This window comes from Amblyomma americanum, chromosome 1, assembly GCF_052857255.1.
Source record: "Amblyomma americanum isolate KBUSLIRL-KWMA chromosome 1, ASM5285725v1, whole genome shotgun sequence".
Lineage (NCBI taxonomy): Eukaryota > Metazoa > Arthropoda > Arachnida > Ixodida > Ixodidae > Amblyomma > Amblyomma americanum.
The window spans coordinates 229,901,846-229,929,186 of record NC_135497.1 but is presented as its reverse complement, the minus strand read 5'-3'; the positions used below and the strand labels follow the sequence as shown (position 1 = coordinate 229,929,186).

General features: G+C 44.7%; 3 protein-coding genes across 9 annotated transcripts in view; 2 read left to right on the top strand and 1 right to left on the bottom strand.

Annotated features, from left to right (window-relative positions):
- The window catches only part of LOC144114757 (uncharacterized), a 257,525-nt gene that overhangs the window by 216,368 nt on the left and 13,816 nt on the right, over positions 1–27,341 (bottom strand). The gene's annotated exons all lie outside the window — the stretch shown is intronic.
- LOC144114755 (uncharacterized) lies at positions 119–12,563 on the top strand. Its single transcript, XM_077648694.1, has 5 exons — positions 119–421; positions 1,148–1,241; positions 1,774–1,849; positions 8,154–8,283; positions 12,425–12,563. Exons 1-5 carry the CDS (start codon positions 406–408, stop codon positions 12,529–12,531), a joined length of 423 nt encoding a protein of 140 aa, XP_077504820.1. The 5' UTR covers positions 119–405; the 3' UTR covers positions 12,532–12,563.
- LOC144116425 (uncharacterized) lies at positions 26,234–26,911 on the top strand. Its single transcript, XM_077651169.1, has one exon. The coding sequence runs from the start codon at positions 26,312–26,314 to the stop codon at positions 26,909–26,911; it is 600 nt and encodes a 199-aa protein (XP_077507295.1). The 5' UTR covers positions 26,234–26,311.

Sequence of the window (27,341 nt, the reverse complement as noted above, 5' to 3'; positions counted from 1 at the left end):
CTTTGGTATTCATAAAAAATGTAAAAATAAATACCAAATACAAGTCTTTGTTGGGAAGATAATTTAAATATTTGTGATTTAAAAAACAACCTACTTCGTGGGTTGCAATTTCACAACGACGCGAAAGCGCAGCCGTCGGCGCCATTGCAGCGCGAACGACGCGTCGCGTTTTGTATTATTTGCCTCTTTGAGGCATTGCTTGAGTGCTTGTACGGCGGACACGTGTGAAGAAGCACTCATCCAATAGGAAGGGGAGCAGGAGTGTGTTTTGGAAGCCAACGACAATAATTACGGCCTGTCAACATTGGCGAGTTTCAACGGTTAAGCCATCAAGACAGTGCTGCGATGTCTTGTCATCTGTCAACGAAGGCAGTGAAGTCTCCTGCGCGGTTTTTCTAAGCCTGGATGAATCGCATGACCGGTGAGTCCCGCTCTGCGTTTCTTGCTAATGATCTGTATTCACACGCGCTATTTGTAGTCTGCATGCGGTTGCGGCGGCTATAATGCGGCGCCAAAAAAGCAGGGCCTATATCCTGCATGACAAGTGTTCTCATTGTCTTTATGTGCCTATAGTACTCGCGTGCCGTGGTAAATAAAAAGGCAACAGATATCACAACAGAGTTACGCTGTCGCTGCTTGCTAGCGCTGCGACACTCAGTGCAAAATCATGGATTTGCACTGCGTAGAAGACGATGAGCGAGCAGTGCCGCGCGACGGAGCGCTCGCGCTAGGCCAGCTGTGATCGGACAGCGCACTATTTTGCTCGGGTTTGGTACTTATCGGATTAGTGCTTGCGCCTTAATATTCTTAATACTAAATTATTCTGAGACAGTGATCGCATGTGAAAGGCTGGTGCATATTCCTCGTCTTGTCATTTGTAAACTTATCTGTTCTTCCACAATGGAACAGGATTTGAGGCAGTGTTATGTCAAAGTTAGATCAATCTTGTGTCTCCTGAGCTGTAAGCGTCGATGCTTCCTCTCCTGAGCACTGCGAGCTGTCGGGGATGCAGCTGCACACTTATTTAGGATTAATACCTTTTTGCTATATCCCTCGCTTGTGCGGCCCGCATTCAAGTCGTTCCCCATTGTCGATGGTTTTTTTATACTTATTTTCACTTTATTTACTCTTGGTTGCGTGCCATCAGCTGTGCTGCCGGCGATTCTCCGAGCTCGGAACTCTTCCCAGGCACGGGATCCTACCCACAGACCTCCCTTCACCGCACTCACCAGTGTTCTTTGGTATTTTTTGTTTCTCTTGCCTTTACTTGCATTGCCAGTTGACAAATTTGTGCAGTTTTTAATTGTATGCAGATTTGTTAAATGCGCTGTCAATTTTTGTATGATGCTAAGCTGTGCTGTGAGATATTAAGCTTCTTGCTAGTGAAGGCATGCTTTTTTCCATTCTCTCTTCTCATTTATCCAAGGCAGACTGGTCGCAACGTTCAATTTAATACCTAGACATTGGTGCAAGGCACCATGATAGGAATTAATGAAAACCTGCACATCCTATATTCAAATTGGTGTGCGGTATTTTAGCCAGCTCATCTATCAGTGTGGTTATGAAGGTCGTTGTGACTCTTCTCAAAGAATGTATATGGGTGCATTACATAAAATATGTTCATTTCTTTTGTCATGGGATAGCTCATTGGTTCTTTATTTACTTATATTACATCTAATTTTATTTTTTAAACAGTAGACAATTTCCTCTCTTGTCATTCATGACATTGCTACAGCCACTGACAGCTGTTGCTCTGGATGTATTTATTTGCAGTTGCCAGCTTCCAGCATCTATTGGGCCATGCGTGCTTCCTGCCTTCGGCTGTGTCATCCCTCCTGAGCCGTTCATGGTAGTTATTCTTTTTCAGTGATGTATATCTTAGCTGCCTATTTAGAAAAATATTTTCAACATAGCTAGGTTTAGAAATGCACTTCACAGCAGTACCTCAGCTTATAATTACAGGAACTGTAGACTTGTACAAAATATTTTCGCTCATGTAGCTCTTGATGCAGCTGCTGTTAACATAAAGGTGCTTTGACATTGCACACCTGTTGCCTGTTTGCATATGTGTCCTCGAAAAGGACCTATATGTTCATTTATCCCTTTAAAAACATTGTGCTCTACAATGAAGGTTTACCAGTATTTCTGATACAGAGACCAAATTTTCAGTCAGTAATGTAACATTGCACGATGACACCAATCCTTGTATGGCATAGCATCCTTGCAATGCACTGGGCAGGCTGCTGTCAGCACAGATTTATTGCTGGTTTATTGCCACAGCATATGATTATACTGCACAGTTTGTACCTCTACCTTAAAACTGCATCCTTGAAAAATTTAAAATGAGTTGAAGGAAATGTAACAGTAACTGTCTCACATTTTGGTGGACACTTGAACCGTGATGCAAGGGGGGATATAGAAGGGAATTAAAGAAGAGGTGCCGTAGCGGAGGGCTGATGCCCTTATTAGATGCCCCTTTTTATTTAAACATACCTCGCAATTAACACATCTGGTGCAAAACAAACATGGGACCTGCACACTCACAAGCACCCTCATGTCAGTAAGACAAAAAGTGCCAATGTGGCCGTACTTTATAGCTTTGCTCTTAAATGCACAGCTTACTGCTGCTCAAATTTGAGAGCAAAAATATGCCTCCTTTTCCTCATGTGCAGTCCGCGGTGCTGGTGCCATTTGCAATGGTGATTGGCATTGAGTCACATGATGCGCAGCTGGTTCCTGGAGTTAGTGATTTTGTCTGTTGTGTGAAGCTGCTGTTAAAGTTAGTGCAGAACAATGATTCTCCAGTTCATCTTAGGTAACCGTATCCTGTGCCACCTGCTACCACCTTTTTTCCTCAAATTTTCTAATCTCATTTGGCCTGATTGTCACCCATTCATGCATTCACCTTCTCTTGGAATCCTCCCAGTGTTTTAGTGTGGTATTGCTTATATCTTCTCTGCACTACTCATGCATTGCACTTCCTCTTTTTTCGATTTAGTCAAGATATCTCTGTTCCTGTTTCTTGCATAAGCAGCTGTGCTCTTGCTGTTTAGAGGGGAGAGGTAGTGAATTTCAAACACTAACAATTTTAATTTTTTTTACTGGTCGTAAACAGGCACATTCTAGCAAGCTTCAGTCACAGGTACTGAGTGCAACATAATATTGGCCTACCTAGGAGTCACTTCAACCTTTCACCTGCATTAAGTGAAAACAAGGGGTACAGCCTCAATTATTGGGACGTCGTTGAAATCGCCTCTCTACAGTCACTGTTTGCTAGTGATGCTGAGGGGGTCCTGTGGGCTTGCTAGCAGAACCTGTTGGCATAGCACTGGTCAATCACGCACATAAAACCTCTGTAGTCACTCTAGAATGACTACAGCAGCATTAATGATGGCCAGGTATTCAGTGGTGTGAAAGGCTTTGTAACGAGCGATGCCGACGAGACTCTGAAAGTCGCCAAGCCAGGCCTTGGCAGAATGCTGGCAAGCGAAAACTTGTCATTGACAAGACAACAAACTGAGTATCCTCTCTCGTGTTTGTCAGTATGTCGAGCGGAAACAATAACGAAATACACTGCATGTGTTCATGTGAACACTGACGAGAGATAAACACCACACTACAGTGCCAGCCTCCTCCTGTGACGAGAAAGTTTAGTGAGTACGTCTGTGTGGTGATGGTTGTAGAAAGCGAATTCTTAAGTCCTAGCGTAGGAAGTTTGTCATAAGTGTATTTTTGGCAGCAGTGACCTGAAATCAATGGTTGCTTACGACGTAGAACACATAGAGTGAACTAGATGTGACAATGCTAGATGAGGTGACCTTCTCTGTTGAGCAATGGATTGGTTTGGGAAACGCAGACTTGTGGAGAACGGCTTAGTTACATCTGATTTTGTGATGTTATTGCTGTAGTATCAGTGATGAGGAAATGTAGTTCATGACTGAGGATATAAATACTCAGTGCAAATGAAGAGAGCTAAAATACTAAACAATCTGGAAAGAGAACATTTTACGATAGGCAGTGTGAAGGGAGGACTGTTTATGTTGCATGAAAAGAAAGGAATGACACGCATACTGGAGTTTGCAAGAATACCCTATGGACATTACAAAACACTGCCACCCTTGCTTTATCTTTGCTAGCTAACAAACTCCATAAATCATCTGCAAATACTTTGGCTCATAAAGACAAGCTGCCTTGCACTCATTTGAGCACAATGGACTTTCCCTCAAGCCAAACTTGAGTACATGAATGTCTCACTGTATTAGGCACATCACAAAATTAAATGTAACTGAGCCGTTCTCCACAAGTCTGCGTTTCCCAAACCAATCCATTGCTAGACAGAGAGGGTCACCTCATCTAGTACATCTAGCATCATCTAGTATATCTAGGCCAGGTCATCTGCACATCTGAGCCAGGTCGTGCACAAATGCAGAGCAGCTGAGAGAAATGGTTGCAAGTAGATTGTGGTTTAAGGCCTTTGGCATGCACGCAGATGTTACGAACAGTGCCTTGCAGTATGCTCAAAAGGAAAAATTTTAAAGTGCGTTGTTGCTTACAAATTTGTTCGGCAAAAAATGGTACACTATAAGGTTTAAAATAGCGAATAGTGCAGTGAACCACTGAAAGAAAAATCACAGGGTTTATGCTGAGATATGGAGGAGAGAGCTGTGTGAGTTGGCAATAAATGTGAATCAAAATCTGAGCTGAAATCTCGAATAGACATAGGCAGGACATGCATTTTCAACTGTCCTTTTGGGTAGTGGAGTGGTTGTTGGCAGCAAGGAACTCTGCTCTTGCCTTCATTTTATGGAGCTGTTGCTTTGTGCTTTAGGTCCCAGAGCCTGTCATAGGCAGCGTTTACTAGTAATTAATTATCGGTGCAAATATGTGGCATTGGTAGACTAGACAAACTCTAAAACCTCATCAATGCTCACTCTCTCTGTAGTGAACTTGTAAAGCCTATTAGTCACCACTTAGTTGCATGTTATCCCTTCATTACAACGTTCCTCATGGCCTGAGTCACTTTGGGATGTTAAACCCAAATAAACTAAACTAAGCATGCCACCCCAAATGGGAGCCGTAGTTAAGGTACTCAGCTGTTCACCCGAAAGATTCAGGTTTAATTCCAGCTGCAAGGGTAGCATTTTAATGGAGACGAAATGCTGGAGGGGCAGGAACTCTGTGATGTTAGCACACTTAAGGATTTATCCATTTCTCTAATATCTAGCAAAGCCTGTGCCGCTTTGTGGTGTTAAACCTCATAAAAACAAGAAAATTTAGTGCTTACATCATTTCTGCAAATTTATAATTATTTTCTAAACATTAACAATTTTCTGCACCTCTTTTTCTTCATTTTTGCCTCTCTTATTTCCTTCCTCGCTGAGTAGCAGGTCAGTGGTTTTGAATGCCAGCTAAATATTTTGTTTTTTATTTCATTACAAAACTCTCTTGCTCTATTGCATTGTTAGTGTTATCTGCAGTATATTATTATGCAGAAATATGTGAAGCTTAGATCCAAGAGCTATGGCCTGGATAGTAAGTTTTATATTCAAGGATAGTCAGTTTTATATTCAACCTTACTTACATTACTTATTGCGCTATCCATTACTTATTGCGCTATCTATGCAGACTTCTTTTGTAATGGGCTCTGTCACAAGTGCTGTGACCTGCAGTGGTAAACATGTTTTCAAGGCAAATTTCTCAGTTACATGGATAAATAGATTGGGCAAGCTCATGCACTTGTGAAGCTCATAAACTTGCATTTGTTTTCATAACCTTTGCTGTGATGCACTGACTCACTGGAATAGACTGCAAATCTTCACTCCAATTAGGTCTGCCTAATATAGTGAGACATTCGTGTACTCAAGTTTGGCTTGAGGGAAAGTCCACTGTGCTCAAATGAGTGCACGGCAGCTTGTCTTTATGAACCAAAGTATTTGCAGATGATTTATGGAGTTCGTTAGCTGGCAAAGATAAAGCAAGGGTGGCAGTGTTTTGTAATGTCCACAGGGTTTTCTTGCAAACTCTAGTATACGTGTCATTCCTTTCTTTTCATGCAACATAAACAGTCTTCCCTTCACACTCATGTTTGAAGCAATATGCTGCACACTCTAGTATGCATGTCATTCCTTTATTTTCATGCAACGTAGTCTTCTTTTCACACTCATGTTTGAAACAATATGCTGCACACTTTGCCACTGTGAAATTGTAGGCCATTATGCTGCTCCACAAAATGATATCTGGCTGCAGCTGTAGTCATGGCATGGAAAATTGACTAGGCTATATTGACACCTATTCGTCATGATACAAGCCACATGCACGCCACACAAGCGTGTTGATAGTACAATATCCAGCAGTTTTGCTGTGGAGAGTGCAGTGCTAAAACGAGAATAGTGATGAAGAAAGCAGACAATATATTTTGCTGGAGGCATCAAGAATGCTAATTTTTTTAAAAGGAATTTTTGGGGCGCTCCTCAGAAGGTTAAGGAACTTTTATACTACACTAACATCAGACTAATTATGGAGTATGGCTATACAGTCTGGGACCCTCTCGTTGGAACCTATTGTGATATGCTGGAACGGTCAGAATCGTGCGGCGTGTTTTGTCACCAAGAAATATATTTTTAATTATCGAAGTAACAGTATCAAGCAGGACCTGAACTGGGATTCTCTGGAGGAGTGCCGTTTACAAATAAAGTTGGAATTCCTTTACCACATTGATTTCAAGGAAAGTACTACCCCGAAACTTATTTGCTGCCACCTCATTTGGTATCCAGAAGGCACAACCACAACTGGAAAATACATGAGATAAAATGCTGTACTAATGTGCTCAAGCTGTTTTTCTTTCCGCATGCCATCAAAGATTGTTGTAAGCTGCCTCAATGTATCATTGAATGCCAGTCTGAGGCAAAGTTCTGAGCACTGTTGTCGGAATTGTGATGTGCATGCATGCTCAGCTGCTGTTTTTCTGCTTTTCCTCTTGTCCTTCCCTGAACAATTGACTGATGTGAATGTGCTGTTCACGCTCTTTTTTTATCATCTGCATAGATTCTTTCCTATCCTGTACAGAAGGTTGGCGCATGCTATAGAATTGTGTATGTATGTATTCCCCCTGCAGTTATGCCTTTGTGGCACTGCAGGAATGTAAATAAATAAACAGCTGATAATCTGCTAGGGCTGCAGGATTCCAAGAGTGAGAAAAGCAGTGGGAGGCCCTGAGCTAGATAGAATAGCAAAATTTGACTAGTAGCAGACAGGAGCATGCAGCTTGTGGAGGACTGGAAAATTGGAGACTTATGGAAGAGGCGACTCAAGTGTACCATCTGGGCTTGTGATGCAATGTGTAGGGCCCTTTGTTTTTGGGTAAAACCTGGTTTCTCCCTACAGTTGCACCCCAAAAACATTCCCAAAGATCAGGTTCAACCCAATTTCTATGCAAATGTGACTGTAAGAAAGTGTGGTTTGAAGGCACACAAAGCTGAAGAACTGCTGGAGTGTAGTGGATGTCACATACTTCTGAAAAATTTTTTAAACAATTCTGGTTATTTTATTTCCCGTTTAATGTTTATTGTTTGTCGGTTGCTTATAATTTTTGGATAAATTGAAAACTACATGTACTGACTGGTATTTCATTGCAATAATTATACCCATAATTGTGAAGCTGTGTTGGAAGGTAGGTGTGCATTTAGTATGTGTGCATTGAATTTCAGTGATTGTTTCTGCAATGCAAAATGGAGGACAGGTCTCTGCTGTGCGAGTTGTTTGCAATAAAGTCAAAGTAACGAGCAGCATTTGTTACTATGTCACCCAGCCAACAGTTCTCCCACAGGACCACTGAGCCTCTGAATACCTATGGCTTGAGGCTCGAAGCTCTAGTTACTCTTTCCGAGGTTTTTTGCATGAACCAGTGCAAGGCCAAGGCTGACAAGCATATGAAACCATATAGCTAACAAGCATACGAAACCATAGAACTATACACAGTAGTGCTGGGACCGTGCAGCAAGTCGTTAACGAGGTCGCGATAAACGTTTACTGTAGAAAGCTAGTGTGGAAAAAAAAAGTGCTCACAGAAAAAGCTGTTTTTTCTTAGTCGGTCATTGAAACAAAGCAATGCGTATAAAATTTGATATCTCGCTGATCCCTCAATTTTTTTCCAGCTAAAGGCCAAGAGTTGCATGGAAGTTTTGCAAGCCACCAAGTTGCGTGTGATTTGTGCCAGGGACCTGGAGCAGGCTGGAAAATTAGTGAATGGCCAGTGGTATTCACTCAGTAAGGCAAGCTTTTTCTGTAAGTAGTTTTTGGCATGGCATTGCTTAGGGATGCATGCATTAAACTGACTACTCTGCATCTGCCCATGCTTCAAGAACAGTGAATTACATGAAAAAAATTGATTGCTGAAAAAAAAGTGCCGCTTCTGATATCTATTTTCAGGAAAGTATTTTCCATTTGAAGGGCTCGGTGTGCTTGAAAAGCGGTGTGCTGTGAAAAGCATAAAAATTATCTGCTTGTTGTGGCCTTTTGTCAAATTTCTCCTTCCAGTGACCTTGTAGCTTGTCTGCATGAAATTGCATGTGATAGGCTGCTACCTACAGTTAACTTTTTGGTTGCTTTTTTATTGGTTGTCACATTCTTTGCGTGGCAGTGTCATGTGGTTTGGGAAGTAATCTGATCTGATTTCTGCATTGGCCTGAAGTGCAAGCTTTTGCATGTGTGGCAGGTTTACGGTGCCACCTTGTTTGCTGTAACTGCAGTTTGACCATGAGGGTTAATCCTTTTCTTATTGTGATGCAGTGTCATTTACTTCATGCATAAATTAATGAAGTAAGCACTATTTTTGTAATAAACGAACATTCATTATAGCTGCGGCCAATATAAGTGCGCTTGACTCTAAAAGGGCTGTCTTCCGGCTTCAGTATTACATCTTAAAACCTGCCAGAAGACGCAACACCGGAGAGGAGATGAGCACAAGACGAGGCTGGTCTAACAACTGAAACTTTATTGAAGGAAAGCAGCAAAAGAAGACCTGCAAAAAGATGCACGCGCGCAAAACCTCAATGCAGTGAGAGGGCAAAAAGCAATCGAAAGGCACTGGCGTACTAGCAAACCACCTAAAAAACAAATCCCTTACAGTGAAGGTTCACCGACAGTTTAGCCACGCACATGTCCTTAGCCTTACTGATGTAGTACGCCTAAACTATATCAGGACAAATTTATCACTTCCCGAAACCACTGATGTGCTGCGGAAATGAGGCGTGTAAAGAGACAGGTCGTCCTCCGATTGCATTCACGAGATTGAATGTGCAGTGTCAGGTAAGAATTCGCCTTCCCCTCTATACAGTGAAAGTGCTCTCAGCCAGGCGCACATTCAGACATCTGCCTGTCTGCCCATAGTAGTTTCAGCTACAAGGCAGTGGAACGCAAAAAACCCTTTTACTTTTGCAAGTGGTGGACATTTTTTATCTGCCACTGTGCATAGCGGACGATTACCCGTAGTTGTATTAAGCCTAGTTTGAACGGTGGCGCAAAGGGCTCCTACCTCGCTTTTAGCTGTCAAGACAACAGCAACATCATACTTTGGTGTCACTTTCTTGAGACGGTGCGAAATGCCGTGGAGGTAAGGTATAGAGGCTGCCTTTTTGTACTGCTCAACTACATCAGCATCATGCGAGTGGTGTTCCTTTCCCTCGAGCAAGTGAAAACACACTGACAGGCACACGAAATGGCAAGTGGGAACACAGGTGCCATTGGCTTGGAAACCTGCTCTGAGAATGCATTCTCAACACTGCGATGGCATGACTTCCGTAAAACGGTCGTGATACATGTGACTGCCAACCCATCCTTCACCAGCCTCGAGTGGTTCGACTCATAGCTAAGAGGCTTTCCCGATCTTGGGCTGCGGCACCAACATATGTGGTCGTTCGCAAAGCGCAAGTCTAAATCAAGAAACTGCAAACGGTTCTGCTTAGCGAAATTCAGACGTAAAAGATAGGCTTTGACCGCATGCCTTAAAGATTTGTAAAACGTCTTGTGCCAACTTATCTGAGCCCTCCTTGTGCAAGAAAATTAGGTAGCTATCAGCATAACGGAATGCTACTATGCCGAGGTCTTCCAAACAGGGCTTTGATGAGGTATCGACTCTGGACAGAAAAATGTCTCGCAGGAACGGTGCGACCTTGGACCCTCTGCATATGCCTGATTTCTGATGTAAATACTGCCCTGCCTACTCGCAAAAGTGGAGTTCTGTGGAGTTCGTTTATGGACAGCAACCTGGGCAGGTGCTCTGCAGTGAGCATTGACAGGGAGGGCCTGTACTATTCGTTGTCACATGGTAGACTTCTGAGGCATGTGCAAGACTGCATCAGGGTGAACAATGAACATGCTTTTACAGACGATTGCGTGATTTCGGTTGCTAGCTTCATGGGGCTGTTGTCCTTATACTGCAAATCCGCATTTGTCAGTTGGCAGGGCAGTGTTTACATCCAGGTCGTACCTTTCCTCAGAAACATTTTTTTGTCTAAAGTCGATAAGGCATTAGAGCCCTGTTTGGAAGACTTTGGCATAGTAGCATTTCATTATGTTCATGACTACCTAACTTTCCTGGACATGGAGAGCTCAGATAAGTTGGCACAAGATGTTTTATGAGTCTTTAAGGCGTGCAGTCAAAGCCTTTCTTTTACATCAGAATTGTCTAAGGAGAACCGTTAGAAGTTTCTTGATTCAGGCCTGTGCTTTGTGGATGACCATGTTTGTTGGGGCTAGGTGAAGATGGTGAAGAGGTGTACTTGTCGCTGGCTAAGGTCAGTAAAGATGGGAATACTTGATGGGTGTGCAATCGCGTGCATGACATCAGCTTTACATAAGTCATGCCATCACTGTGCTGAGGATGCATTCTCATAGCAGGTCTTCAAAGCTAATGGCAGCTGGGTTCCCACTTGCCCATCTCACCAACCTGTCGGAGCGTGTTTTCACTCACTCGAGGGTAAGGAACACATACTCGGATGATGCTGATATACCTTACGTCCACAGCATTTTAACACAGTCTTAAAAAAGTCGCAGCAAAGCATAATGTTGCTGTTGTCTTAACAGCGAAGTGCAAGACAGGAGGCCTTTGTGCCGCCATTAAATAAAGGCTTTATATAACTATGGGTAATCGTCCACAATGGACAGTATCACATAAAAAAAGGTTCACCACTTGCAAAAGTAATGGAGTTTATTGCATTCCACTTACTTATGGTTGCAACTACTATGGGCAGACATGCAGATATCTGAATTTGCACCTGACTGAGCACTTTCACTCTATAGGGGGAAGGCAAATTCTAATCTGGCACTGCACGCTCAATCTTGTGAATGCAAATCTGAGGATGACCTGTCTCTTTGCACGCCTAATTTCCACGACACATCAGTGGTTTACGGAAGGGAGAAATCTGTTGGTAGATAGTTGAGGCTTACTACATCAGTAAGGCTAAGGACACGTGTGGCTAAGCCGTCGGTAAAACTTCACCGTAAGGAATTGGCTTTTTTAGATGATTCATTAATATGCCAGTGACTTTTGATTGCGTTTCGCCCTTTCACTGCTTTGGGGTATTGTGCACACACATCTCTACATGGGTCTTCTTTGGCGGCTTTCCTTCAATTAAATTTCTTTTAGTCCAGCCTCTTCTTAAGCTCATGACTTCTCGTGTGTTGTGTCTTCTGGCTGGTTTTAAGGTGAGTCAGTACCAACTCACCCTGTCGTGACCCTTGTTCAGTATTACAACATTTTAAATAAAGTGAGAACTTTACTACGCTATGTTGCCGGGGGTCGCGTCCGCAGCAGTTGTGGGCAACTCGGAAGAGATAGCGTCATACAAGTGGTAATTAGAAGAGGATGATGTGAGGATGCTGTGTGAAAAAAAAAATTCCTAATCGGGTAATTAATTACTGCCAAAAATGTCCAGAAAGTGGCCGGGCCAGAGGAAAAGTGCCGCGAAATTTGAAAATGCTGAAAGTAGGCAAAGCTACAGCATAGCGCCAAATTTGAAAAACTGGAAGTATGGACAAAGCCAATGTTTGGCACCAAGTTTGAAAATGGGCAATCACATGACCAGTGATAAGTGATCGATACGTAACCAGGAGATAGAAAAAAGAATGATAAATTAGATGCAATTAGGTAATTAATGAGAACCAAAAGGCAATGAACGGGTAATTAGACTGGGCAGTTATTTAGTGAGTGGGCAGGAACGCTGCACGGCGGAAAATTTGAAAACTTGAGAAATGGTTGCTGGGATGAAATGAGGGTAAAATAAGAGTTAATCGATAACCAATCAAGTGAACAAGAAAACAACCATGGCGCCAAATTTGAAAGGTGACCAGTGTCGAGGAGGCATCAACGCTTTCACATTCTTTTTGTGTGTGTAGGTGCGGTGATCTCTAGTTTTTCTTTTTTCAGCCGAGACAAAGACCACTTTTCTTGGCTCATGGGCGATATATCTAGGAACCTGCGGCCAGGACAACGCCCGACAGCATGCATCAGCAAACTCGAAAAAAAGCACATAACAGTAAATAAAAATTGATCATTTTCATTTCAATTCAAGTGGTTTTGTACATGAATTACTCTGGAATGCACAAAGCTTGTGTTAATTAACAGGTGTGTCATTTTTGTGCTCTGCACTTTTGTGCATTGCCTACTCCAGAATACACAAATCCTGTGTTAATTGACCGGTGACACAGTAATGACTGCGACAGTGTACGAGCACTACTCAAGACACACTACAGAAGACAAGGCAAACCACAGAAAACAAGACTACAGAAGACAGGACAGATTACAAAAGACAAGACATGGCCAAAATATGCCAAGGCTACAGGGCACTGCTTTCTAAAGTTTACAAATTTACTGATTACCAAACAAGAACCGAGAATGGCTTAAAGGAAGCCTGTCGCATTGTGCATTCAGCAGAAGCATATTGTTTTCAAGCACTATAAGCTGGCATGACGCTTGCAACAGGCAAGAACCATGCTTTATTGTCCTTTCCATTCCAAAGAGCACTGTTAGGAAAAATTGCTGGAACTGATGTTAGAGCTTAAAAGGGGACGATGTACTCGTTCTTGTGATACACATTCACCCCCCCCCCCCCCCCTCCCCAATTATCAAAACTTAAACCGTGCGGCAGATCTTTACAGGGACCAAAAGATGCTGAGTGCACGAGAGAAGTTGGAAAGTGCGCAGCATGGAGGAAAAAAAAAGTGTTTTTTTTTTTGCCCATAGTGCACGGGCCACTTGACAGCTTAGCCGTCACTACCGCTGCCAGCGTGCTGGTAGAAAGGGTGAAAGAGGTGAGAGGGAGAGTTTAGATGGGAAACCGCAATCCAAAATAAAGAATCAATTTCACTTCCTGGTTAGGAGGAAATTTGTGCGGGTTTAAAATGCGAAGCCAAAAGCAAGATTGCAATGACTGCCTGCGATTTCTTCGACAATGACGCAGTCGTTGCGAATAAATTTATTCTTGTGGCTGGCGCAGCTCCTCGTGTTTGATCTGCAGGCTGGAGATGTGCAGATGCCATTATAGGCGTGCACAAGCCTCTTCAAAAAAAGTGTGTGTTTGGGGAGGCAATACTGTCGGTAGCGTCTTCCGGTTCATGCCTATCGGGCAGCAGAGGAGAATTTGAGATGACAATTGTGCCTCACCTCCACCTGGGGACCTTTTTTTTTCAAGCTTTCTTCGCCGCATGGACATACGGTGGTGTCTGGCAGTACTCTTGACTGCGATCCGGGTCAAAGTGCAGAACACGTGAAAGCCTGCTGCCGTCAAGTGCGGCACTTGACCGTTCCAGGGACTGGAGTGGGGACCTTTGAAGTGCGCTCGCTTGATGCGAGATAGGGAGGTGCTTGGTGAGCGCAGCAAGGCGAACAAACAGTTAATCATGTATCCGGTTTCGGTGCATCTTGCCCTCTCTCCCTTTAGAACGTGAAAAAGACGCTAACAAATGGCCCTGCCTTGCTTTCATCTGTCTAGATATGCCATTCACACAAGAATATTTCTCGCGCAAGCCTTCACGGAAGTGGAAAATTACATCAGTGGCCTAGTGAAAATTTTGCGTCGGGATCAGGAGGAAAGTTGGTAAGGGAAGGTGCAAAAATGTGTCCGACGACCGAGAGAAAACTGGAGTTCGATGTGGCTACACTGGCTGTACTACTTCCGTAAAGTGAATTTGCAGGCGGTTCTGGCAGTTCAAGTGCAGCTGGGCACAATCGCTCTGCGTCAGAGGTGCAGCGAGGGGGGGGGGGGGGGGAGGAGGGGGGGGTTGATGGGGCTTGGGAGTAAATTCGTCATTGTACTTGTTACTATAGGTTTTTCAGTACGTTCCCTGGTGATGAACATAAATGGCGAAATTACTTTAGAAAATGAACTAAGCCACATTATTAATTAATTTCCTAAAAACGCGCGTAAGTGATTACTTTACATTACCAATCACCACTCGCAAAAAAGTAATGACATTAAATTATAATTGCGAAAAGTATAATGCAGTTACTTTTAAATAACTTTTTAGTAAACAGAGTCAAGGAAACACCAACCTTCCAAACACACATTCCTTCGTCTTTCCGCCAAATTCCGTCCCAGGCGACAATTGCTCCATCCCTCTTTCTTCCTTGAGCGCGGGTCAGTATAAAATAAGGCAACGCCAACAAAAAAAAAATAAACCAAAAGCGCATGGCCGAACAGTCGTGATCTTCAATGCGCTTTAAGACACGAGCGGCGAATTCAACACTTTGCTGCCTGGAGCTGTATCTACCATTTGAAGTGCCTGGTGCAGGTTATTTATTGTCTCGATGGTCCCAAGTATTGACCTCGGCAGCTTGCGCTCGCTAATGTTCGCGCCTTGCGCATTTCTGCCGGCTGCCCCTCGCGCCTCGTGGTGATAAGTGCAATCAGGCACCACTGCAGTGCCCTTAGCAAGCCTAACCTTGGGAGTGCCTCGGCAACGATGGATGGATGGATGGGTGGATACGGCTGAACCCTTTAAATCGGGCGGTGGCTCAAGCCACCTAGCCATATCTTGTGAAATTTTACTCCTGTCTTGCTTTTAGCCACCAATCAGATAACCTTCGCTTGGTTACTTCTAACCTCTTAAAATCCACTTTCCCTTCACTATCCCTAAACCCCAATGCCCTGGGTAAGTCAGCCCCGCTTTTTTCCACTGTAGGGTGAAGCCCTTTACAGAAAAGTATCAAGTGTTCAGCCGTTTCCTCCTCCTCTCCGCACGCAATGCACAAAGTGTCTATCTCCTGGTACCTGACTCTATACGTCTTAGTCCGCAAAACTCCAGTCCTGGCCTTAAACAACAAAGAGCTTCCCCTACAATTATCATAGATATTTTCTTTGACAATTTCTTGTTTAAAGGTCCGGTATGTTCCCAGTGCCGATTTCGTCAGCATCCCTGTTTTCCACAGAGCTCTCTCTGTTTCTTTAACCTTTTTCTTAACCGATAATTGCTGATTTGCCCCCTTACTGCTGTCCAGATATTTGCTTGTCAATTTTCTAGTTCGCTTTCTCCATTTCGTGTCAACATTCTTTATATACAGGTATCTGAAAGCTTTCCTAGCCCACTGCTTTTCCTCCATCTTTCTCAATCGTTCCTCAAATGCTATCTTACTGCTAGCCTCTCTGCTCTCGAAAGATGCCCATCCCATATCACCCTGTACCCCCTGATTTGGTGTATTGCCATGTGCTCCCAAAGCTAACCTCCCTACTCCCCGTTGTTTAATTTCTAGCCTTGCTTGAATATCTGGCCTCATACACAGGACCGCATTACCGAAGGTCAGGCTAGGGACCATCACCCCTTTCCAGATCCCTCTTACCACCTCATACCTATTGTAATTCCTCAGTGCCCTATTTTTCATGACAGCTGCATTCCTACTAGCTTTATTCATTACATATTTTTCATGCTCTGTCAGATACTCAGCACTGTTATTTATCCACATCCCAAGATACTTGTACTCATTCACTACTTTTAGCACGAACTCCTGTATTCTATGCTCGCCGCCCTCTTCATTAAATATCATGACTGCAGATTTTTCCTTACTATACTTGAAGCCTAATCTATCTCCCTCTGTACTGCATATGTCTAACAACTTCTGCAGGTCTTCCTTGTTGTCAGCCATTATCACTATATCGTCCGCGTATATTAGTCCCGGTAATGTCTGTTTAATCCATTCCCCTTGCTTGAAAAAAGATAGGTTGAAGCCTAGTCCGCTCCCCTCTAGCTTGGTCTCCAACCCTTGCAGGTACAACATGAACAACAAAGGGGACAGAGGACACCCTTGCCTAAGCCCCCGCTGTATCTGTATAGGCCTTGATACATTTTTCCCCCATTTTATGAGCACTCTGTTACCTCTATAAATATCTTTTAAAAGATTAATTACTCCATTTTTCACATCCAATGTGCCCAGTATGTCCCACAAATGCTCCTGAGTAACATTGTCATAGGCTCCCCTAATATCCAGAAATGCTAGCCATAAGGGCCTATGTTCCTTTTCCGAAATTTCTACACACTGTGTCAATGAAAATAGATTGTCCTCCAACCTCCTTTGTTTCCGGAACCCATCCTGTAGTTCCCCTAACACCCCCTCGTACTCCACCCAAGCCTGCAGTCTATCCTTTATAATTTGCATCACCACCCTGTAAACCACAGATGTCACTGTTATGTGACGATAGTTACTTACGTCTGCTTTGTCCCCCTTTCCCTTATATATCATGTTCATTCTACTTAATCGTCATTCATCGGGGACTTTCTCATCAACTATCATTTTGTTCACTACCTGTATTAATGTTTGCTTGGATTTTGGACCTAACTTCTTTATCAACATAATCGGGATACCATCTGGTCCTGTTGATGTGCCACTAGGAACCTTCTTCTCTGCCCTTTCCCACTCTCCTTGCTCAAGTGGAGCTATTGCTGTAACCGGTCTATCCTCCTTCGATAAATTATGTACCACGTGCTTTGCTGTAAATTTTTCCGTCGTCCTTGTTCCTATGTGTTTTATTGCTTCATCCCCTTCTAGTCAAATACCCTAATCTGTAACAATAAACCTTTGTTCTAGCCTAGTCTTATTACTCATTGCATTTAGATGTTTCCAGAATTTTTGGGCTGCTTTTCTATCCTTTTTATTTACTTTTGACATCCATTGGGCACCCTTTCTTCTAATTTTCTCATTAATCAAATAGGATGCGTCCCTTCTACACTTTATAAAGGTATCCCATTTTCTGTCTACTTCGGGGTTTGGTTCCCCCCTCTTCTTGGAATATCTGTGTTCCCTGGACGCTTCTGACGCTTCTGTGTTCCTGGCGCTTCTGACGCCTGACTAGACGTGCGCCACCTGCCGCTTCGGCGCTGCCTTGCATCTACCTGCTTGGGGACTCTGTTGGGGAATATGGACTCTGATGTGCTTTTCACCTATAAAGTCTCTTACTAGTACTACTTATGCCGAGCTCTGGCAAAACTGCACGGCATCGCTATTTTGATGGAAAGGTGCCGCTTCCCCCCTCCCACTTTTTCTTTTTTGCGCCCTAGACGACAACGTTGCGATAGTGCCCCTATCCTTCCGAGCGCACCGCACGCCGAACCAGCCGAACCCCCGGGCCCGAGTGTCACTTTAAATTAGAGGCAGCGGCAAGCGTGGCCTCAGCGAAGCCACTGGAGCACCGCTGCCCCCCCCCCTTTTTTTTTGGTGACTGCGAGTTCGGGAGAAAAGGTGTGGCGAGCGGGAGGGAAGGCCCAGCGTGCTACTCTAGCTGCCGTCGCTCCTGGTCGAGTGGCGCGGGCGACCTGAGACTCAGCTGGCGGCCGCCTTCAAAGCGGTCGTCTTGAGAACCCGCTGCCCGGTGGATCTGCGCTGCAGCTGGAGTCCTGGCGCCAGCTGCACTGACAGACGGAGAGAGAGCGGGGACGAGGCTTCGAGGCGGCCACCGGACAGCAGCACTGTGTTAACACCGTGTGTGACGACACTCCGCCCGAGAAAGGAGGCGGGCTGTCTTCTCGGTCTCCGACCGCCACGTCTCAACTCTGGTAAGATCGCAATGCCCTGTATGAAGTCCTTGCCTTTGTTTCCTCTGCGTAACCCCGCCTTCAGCCTCGTCTTTTATGCTCCAACCCCGACCACGTACGTGACCTGTGTGAATCCAACACCTCCCAACAACTGCTGCCTACCGATCCAATACCCGCGGGCAGCGACCCAAAAGACCACACCGGTGGTCTCGGAGGCACAGTCCTACGCTCTTGCCGTGCTTCATTCCTGCTTTCGAGGAGCCCAGCATAATGCACGAGAGATCAAAGCTCGGCCGACACAAAGAGTAGCAGTGCATTTGAATGAAAGTAATTTCGCTATAAATTAATTACTTTTGCTGCAAAATTACTGCCGCCGGTAGCTCATTACATTACAAAATTAATACACCAGAAATAATTCATTGCATGAAAAATTACCAGGAAAAAATAATTTAATTAAATTGCAGTAATTTTTAGAGTAATTTAGTTACTCCCAAGTGTGGTCATAAATGGGGCATCGGCCTTTCGTTTTGTCTCATATCACCTGGAGCAGTATCTATGAGTGAAAAATTTGGTTTATTTTTATTTCGAGTGACGATTCTGCCTCTCCTAAACCTTAAAAAGAATGTCGGTTTGCTGACAAAAATGGTTTTTGTTTTTAAAACCAGGTGGTGCCACTAGGCTCAAGGCTAGGCTGAACGACTGGGACAAAAAACGGTCACCCATTCGATGCAAAGGGAATAGCCATATAATCATCATAATCTTATCTGCGCCTCCGGTCGCCTTTGTGACAAACAGCGCAACGTCCCGCACGTAAGCCTGTACACGCTTACCTACGTAGTGTTTGGTATACGTGTCATATCCTCCACGCCGCGACGTCACGAAGATGCCTTGGCGCTGTCAGTAGCGACTTTCGTACTTTAGGCAAAACAGGTTCCGCCTGCCCGTGCTCACCACAGCTACCGCAACAGTCGCAATGGTACAATAGGGACGCGGCTGCGCGGCTGCATTGTGCCCAGGGTGCCAGGGGTGGGCATTTGAACTCAAAAATCGTGACCTCACCTAAACCTCAAAAAAATTTTCCGACCTCAGTCAACCTCAACCTCATCAGTTGAGGTTGAGGTCTCCCGAGACGCCCTCACCTCACTTTTCCTGAGGCCACTGGCGACCTCACTCAACCTCACCTCAACCGCACGTTTTGAGGTTGAGGTCGGCTGCTAGACCTCAGAAAACTAAAAAAAAGAGATAAAGAATTTTTTTTCAGTTAAAAACAATTCTGAGATTCTTGTGAGACAGGAGAGCCAGAATGATGATGGTGCCATTCTGATGACTACTTATTACAGTAGCGGCACTAAGCGGTCTGTAATTATATAAAAGGTTTGTACAGACACTGTTGATGTGCACGCAATAGGAGAAGCTTATAATCTGGGAAGAACCCTCGGAGAGTTTATGGCCTGCGGACAGGGGTGTCCCTTACGCGGTTGGTAACCTCGTAACCATGGTAGCCGCACCAGTTACCATGGTAACCGCACCATTATGTCGAGGGGTAATTTTTTCACTAAGTTTGCTTCGCTAATTGTAAGCTTATCAGTGTCAATATTCGGCAACTGCTTCGCGTACACTTGTTAGTATTGAAAGCCTCTCGCTCATTCACGCACAAACCGGCAATTGACAAACACAGACCCTCCGCATTATCTACCAGAAATTGGGAGGGAGGGTGGAGGGGAACGTATTCACGATACTCTTCTGAGACTTGAGAATAGCGAATGTAAAGGAACTGGTCGCCAATGTGCTTTCGAATGTGACGGCTACGCAGGCGCATTATATTTCGATTTTTTAGCCCTATCTGCCATAGCGAGAGCACTCAGCGTAGATGAAACTTTTGCCGCCTAGCAAACGCTCTTTTCAGTCCTCTTTATGCAGCCTTCAAATACAAGCTGCGACTGTAGTACACCAACAGAGGCGCGTTGTATTTATGTCTGTGTAGATTGGTTTGGTTTGGTTTAGGGGGGTTTAACGTCCCAAAGCGACTATGGCTATGAGAAACGCCATAGTGAAGGGCTCCAGAAATTTTGACCACCTGGGGTTCTTTAACGTGCACTGATATCGCACAAAAAACAGACAGGATAAATACCGCAGTAGGCAATGGACTGCGGTAGAAAAGCGTGAAGTTTGGGCCTGGACCCTGTCACTGGCTGTAAGCGCCAAAGATTTCGTAGCGGGGAAGCTGTTACGCTCATTCGCCAATACATTAGCATAGTGCGCATAAAATTGCCCAAGGAAACAAGAACACAGATTGAGTGAGGCTCGCGATTATCGCCCGGAGCCGTTTTAGTGTGCGCGAGGCGCCGGCCTTCTCAGTCGTGACCAAGGAATGCTTAATTTTGTTGATAGCAGAGCCTAATTTAACGTGTATGGAAGTTATACGGGTATATATACACGGAAGTTATATATAATCTAGCATTGTTTGTTGGTATGGTGCAACACGACAAAGCAGAATATCACCTCCTCATCAATTGTACAAAAAAGAAGTTCGCGCCATTTATTGTTTACGCACTCATGATCATACACTGCTTTAAGTCAAAAATACTTCGTTTAGACATTATTTCACTTCGTACTGCTCTGTTTGTTTACAAGGAAATAAAAACAAATCTGAATTCTTTCATTGCAACGCACCAAAAACTTGCACACTACCTCAGACACACACGTTATGTAACCCCTCGCATTAGAACTATGGTATGCAGAAGACCTCTTATGTTGTTTCGGTTTTTATCAATAAACTGACTTTAATTTAAACCTTATCTCAGGATTTTAAAACTGTTCATTCATTTCAACGCGTTGTAATATATGCTTTATCTTGTTTCAATTAACTGTTGGTACTTAACATTTGTTTCAATTACCTCATTGGCTAGAGGTGTTATGTTTCATGCCCTTGGTGCTTCGTTGTTTAATTCGTTATTCAAGAGTTATTTTTCATTCCATCAAATTCATTGATTCCTGTTTTGTATTGATACATTTATCCTTTTGTAAACATTGCTCCACAGTGCTGCTGTAAACGTTGTGAGGTTTGTAATACGTTCTTCCCGCTTTCATAATGATACACTAAAACAGGTTTTTTTTTCTTCTATACAATCATACGTAACATCACGTGTTTATCATCTGCATAAAGTTGCCATCCCAACTTTTAAAACGAATGTGCTTTTTAATTATTTCTTACCGAGGACTAGCACTGAGTGGAACCACCATCCACCCCATATCGCCTGCATTGAAGACGCGTCTTCCTTCAAGCCACTTATCACCAGTTATGTCATCGAACAAGCGTCGGCGTCATGATTTTTTGCCTTTTGCCTGTACTTTTTACTCTGTATGTTTCTCACCCACCTCCTCTATGACGCCCTGCGGGCCCTGAGAGTATCGTAATAAATAAATAAATAAATAAATAAATAAATAAATAAATAAATAAATAAATAAATAAACCGCGGCTGACACTGTTCAACACCGCCGACCCCGCCCCGTGATCGTGAGCAGTTTAGTGGCGTAAGGTGGCAGTTTGGGCTTTTTGGTAGCACATGACATACAAAATAGTGTCCTGCACCTGAGCAATGTATCGCCACTTCGCGTACGTTTACCGCCTCGCGTTTCACAATAAGCTGTTCGAAGTTAGCGCCCGTGTGCGTTCTTGCTCAGTGTCCCTGTGTGCTGTTGCACTGTTTTGTATGTCAGAAGACAAGAGCGCATCTCGGCCAAGACGATGCCAGAGCTTCTCCTAGTACAGATTAGTATACAGACTATATGCACAGTTTACAAGTGCCGGCTAGTGCAGACTGCCACAGACTGCCACAGACTTGTGAGTTTATTCAATGTATCACGTAGGAATCCACGACGGCAACGATTTCTGCTTACCAGTAACCACATACACAATACACAGTGTCAAAGTATTTTCCCGTAATACGCCATACGTCGTTAACGCGAGCCCGTTTATTCGAGCGGAATTACGAAGTTCAAAGCACCAACCACTCTTGTGATTCGAAGGAGCTAAAAACGCGCCTACAAGCCTCCAAAATCCGTTCTGTAGACTTCTACGCCACTCCGCGCTCCCTGGTTTTTTGCCTACCGCGAGCCCGCTAATGACTGCAGCGCCACTTCGTTCGTTTGCAGACATGCAGGAGGTTTTCCAACCATGCAGTCAAGGCTAGGCGGTAAAGGGAAGGAGATGGACCTTTGTCCACGTGCCGTGGGGAGTGGGCTATATACCTCAGCCCGGCGACCCCGCACCGTCTCGTATAGCCGATGGAAGAAACGTCGACCTCCTTCCCCATATTCGCCAGGTATGGTAGACGAAAATGGCGGACCAAGAGGAAGACCTGGCAACTTAGGACATAATGGGCGGAAGGAGAGGGGCTGCGAGAAACGGTGCCACCAATAACTACCTGGCACCACGGCACAACCAAGAGCCCAGGTACCCAGGGGCCTGGGCGCGTGCAGCGAGCAGGGCGCATTATTTTACCTTTTTGATTTCACATTCTTGGCACTAAATGTGGAAAGCTTTTATGAGCAGTGGCGCACGACAGCCAGCCGAGGAGCGTTTGACTACAGAAACTCTTAAGGAATGCCCTCTCCCCAGGCCTTTTTCCTTTCACAAAAACAGAGGACGGCTTCCGAACTATGGGTGCATATAGAGCGATTACAGGGTCCCTGAAACATCATCTGAGGAGACTACATAATGTCGGTCACTCAGTATGCATTCGGTTGTCATTAACACCTGAGCCAAATAATACACTTCTATACGCAGCAAAAGAACCCACAATCACGCGCGAAAGTTGACAAGCCGGCCCTTTCAGGCGACTTTTTCATGCTCGCACCCTCCTCCGTCGCACGCTCCTGCGTAGCACGGTTGGCTATTGGTTAGGTTCTTTCAGACGTCACGCAGCTACCATGACCGCAACCACTCAGCGGCGTCGCTCCGTCACCGTCAAGACGTTAACGGTGACGGGAATTGGCTGTTTGCCACTCACTGTTTCGCTAAATGTCGCCGATGCTTACACAGCAGCTCGTAAACAAACTGGAAAGGAATGAATTTTGGTTAGGTTTAATGGGGGTTTAACGTCCCAAAGCGACTAAGGCTATGAGGGACGCCGTAGTGAAGGGCTCAGGAAATTTAGACCCCCTGGGGTTCTTTAACGTGCACTGACATCGCACAGTACACGGGCCTCTAGAATTTCGCCTCCATCGAAATTGGACCGCCGCGGCCGGGATCGAACCCGCGTCTTTCGGGCCAGCAGCCGAGCGCCGTAACCACTCAGCCACCGCGGCGCCACCACACATTAATCATCCTGTATATTGTGGCTGGAGCAAGACAGTTGTCACTATTATACAGTTATATAGTCCGACTACAATGGGTTGCAGTTACCCACCATTTGTAAATAGTGGGCACTACAGGGCGCCCTCTGCAGGAAGTTAGGGGCAAAACTTGGACGAAGTACGCTGAAAATGCGTCACGCAATGAAAATAAAGAGGCAGAAAGTTGCGAAGTGTGCTTTTTTTTTATATGCGCTAGACAAGCTTAATTGGCCGTGTCTTCGTTCACACAGCTCGGAATGTTCGCTGAAGAGAATTAAAGTTCACCGCACCAAAATTTGGCTTATTTTGATTAACTGAAGTAAATATATCAAATATTCTAACTGTTCCTAAAGGCTTCTGTTTCACCTTACACGCAACTTTCTGCATATATGCGAATCCAGAAAATTTGATCAATTGTAGTAACTTTGGCTGAGTTTGGGCATACAACGTTGTCACCATCGTAACTCTGCGAGTTCTTTTTATACTTTTGGAACCTTTTCTGCTAAAAATCCCTGCTGAGTGGCAAAGGCTTCGACCTTCGCAAAGTCACATTAATTAGTGCCTTTCTTGCTGAAATTCTCGTGAAGCTATGACTGCGACTAAGGCAAACGCACTAGCTAGCAGGTACGTCAAACCAGGAGCGTAGAAGCAGAGATTTGGCATCGCACAGATTAGCTGCCAGATTTTGCAAGCTGCGCAGCTTCAGAATCGCTAAGCCCGCAGTTTCGCTGACGAAAACTGCTCGAGGTCTGCCGAAATTATGCATTCTGACCAAGAGCAGTATCCTAATGCTTTCCAAAATTTTCGCTGAATTGAAAGTTCCGGTGTGATGAAATTCGTTCAACTAGAATTCATTGGCATCGGTTACGATTGTGTTCCGGCCGGAGATTTCGCACGTTTATTTGAGAAGTTTGTGCAAGCGTTCTTTCAAGCGTTATTTTGCCTCATAAAGACCCGCGGAATAGGAATGACGCCCGGAATGCGCGGAGCGTACACACACGGCGGTCCGAGCGACCTCGGGCGTGAGAGCAGCGGATTCACCTTGCGCCGCAGTTCTAGCGAGCGGCTCGCCTATAATGCGCCGCGTACTTTTTTCTTGCAGCCAAAGGGGAAATCGTGTAGAAGCACGTGACCAGCTGGGGACGGCGCCGCACTTTCGCAATTATTACATTTCCGCGTAGCCGAGCAGTAGGTGTTGCGAACCAGTTCGAGCTGCTTTGCGCCTAAAAATACGCTTCGCTCGGGCATTCAGCGGTGCCACGAGGAAAACCTGCGGTGGTCAGGCGCTTCCTCGAAAGGCGCACAGCCTCTGGCAGCTAGCCGCGTCAGTCAATAAAGTGAGCAGCTTTAGCTGTGCACATAAGAGGCGAGAACAGTAATGACAGCCGTGACAGCAGCCGTGTCGTTAGAGCAAATTCAGATGCTGTGAATGTGCAAAGGCTGTAAATATTAGGGACATGGCGCTCGCTCTTGTAAGCCAGTGGTCACAAGGGCGTGCATTAATGCCGAGCTTTGCTCAGGTACAGGCTAACCTTCGCGCCGCGATTGAGATGCCGGATAGTGCGGATAAAGCGGTGGACGCATATTCTCGCGCCGGTGGCACACGGGGACTTACGATCGTGATCAATTATCGTTCTTACGCGGTCCAACTAACCGAACCGCACTGAGTTTGCCGAGCTCTAGCGCACAACACGATCGCCTACGATTGCGGCCGATCGCAATTTGTTTAATAATCCGCATCGCGAAAAATCGCGATCGAAAGTGCCCGCTGGACAAATATGCATATTGACCACAACAGCCTGGTAACAAACACTTGCACTGTCGCTGTTCACAGGCGGAGTATTTTTAAATGTCGCGCGCTCGTCAAAATATTCATGTATAGCAAATATAGGTTACTGATGAATTATTTGTTGATACAGGTTTTAACTACATGTACATCTCTTGAAACTTGCAGGTTTCTTATCATCGCTTCCCAAGAGATGCCACATTATACAAAAAGTGGATCATCGCCATCAAGCGCGACGAAGGGAAATACTTCAAGGTGGCAGAATGCACAAGAGTGTGTTCAAAGCATTTCCTGCCATCAGACTTTATTCCTGGTGTATCATGCGGCAACAACTTACTGCGACAAACAGCCTGCCCCAGTGTGTTCAGCTTTGGCAAAAAGCAACAGCTTCGCAGATCACCCAAGAAGCGAACATTGAGCGCCTGTCCACAAGCACATCAGATTTCAGATCAAGCTGTTGTTCAAGCACTGACTGTAGAAGGCAGTGCAGCAGAATTTTTTGGTGACAAGTCTACTGATCGATCGTCTGCAGCAGCTCTAGAGTCCGAAGCACCTGAAACAGAGAGAGACACTGCCAGCTGTTCACCTGCTTCTGGTACAACCCCTTTATTAGGTAGTGGCGAGCCTATCTCTGAAGTGGAACGTCTTGAGAGTGTGGTTGCCACACAGGCAAATGAAATAGACAGACATAAATATGAATGTGAAGTCCTTCAGGAGCAGCTGCTCAAGACGAAGAAAGAGTCGCACTTTTCACTCCAAGAAAATCGCCGCCTCACTGCACGTCTTGAAGAAAAAGAAATTAAAACAAGCTTTGCCATTGACCGTTTTAAACACTCAAATGACGACTTCCTTGCTTACACAGGAATACCATCATATACCAGCACTTCCTGGCATTGATGACTTACATCAACCCCGGAAAGAATGGGAGTAATATTTTGAGGAATGCTGGCATCAAAGCCAGCGCAGGCCGACAGTGGAAGCTGACGGCAGAAAATGAACTGTTCCTCGTACTTGTAAGGCTTCGTCTCGGCCTCTTCGAGCATGACTTGGCACACAGAGTTGGGAACACTTTGTCAACAGTGTCACGTATATGTGTGTCATGGACTAACTTAATATACACAAGACTCTGCAAACTACCCCTGTGTATCAAGAGCTGTAATAGACGCAACAATGCCGGCAGCATTCAGCACGTACTCAACAACAAGGGTTATTTTGGATGCAACAGAGATAAAGTGTGAGGTGCCCTCCTCGCTGTCTCTCCAAACGAGCTCCTACTCTACTTACAAGACTTCAAATACCTTTAAAGGCCTTATTGGTGTTTCACCAAACGGGTTAGTGAGCTTTGTGTCCGAGCTGTACACAGGTTCTATCTCAGACAGGGAGGTCGTACTGAAAAGTGGATTTCTGAACCTCAAGTTTGACAAAAATTATTCTGTCATCGCAGACAAGGGGTTCTTGATTGAGGGCCTTTTGGCAAGCAAAAATGCTAAGCTGAAAATTCCACCATTTCTGCACAGGAATGCCCTTTCTGAACAACAAGTCAGGAAAACTAAGGAGATTGCTTCATTGAGGATCCATGTAGAAAGAAGAATAAGAAGGTTCAAATCATGTCATATATTTGATCGGCCAATCCCACTCACACTGGCCCCCATAATCAATCAAATCTGGACTGTGGCTGCCATTTTCACAAACTTTCAAAGCCCTTCGAGCAAACCTTCACAACCAAGCAGGCAACAGCTGGCACCTCCAACAGAGCTAATGAATGAATAACTTAAAGGATGACCTCTATTCACGGCCTCAAACCATGCAGCAAGATAACACAGGAGCAGAAACTTCCCTCACCCCCACAATCAGAGGGCACAAGGACTAGAGTATTACGACTCAGATTCTGTGCAAACCTGTACGAAAAAAAAAGTGTAATAAAGGGAAACTAGAGCGATGCATTAAACTGTGCTGTACTGATGGGTCACGCTCATGAAAGCGACCACTTGGCACCCAGATGAAGGACCAAAATTTTGCTCCTTAAAAAGGGCTGGTGCCATCATGGCGGTAGGAATTTCGGTTCATTTTGTTTGGGAAGTGGCCACAAAATGCAGGATTGCAGACTATGCAGGCGTGCCTGTTTTAATACGTTTGCATTGTACCATAAATGTTACTGTGTATATATATATATATATATATATATATATATCCATAAATG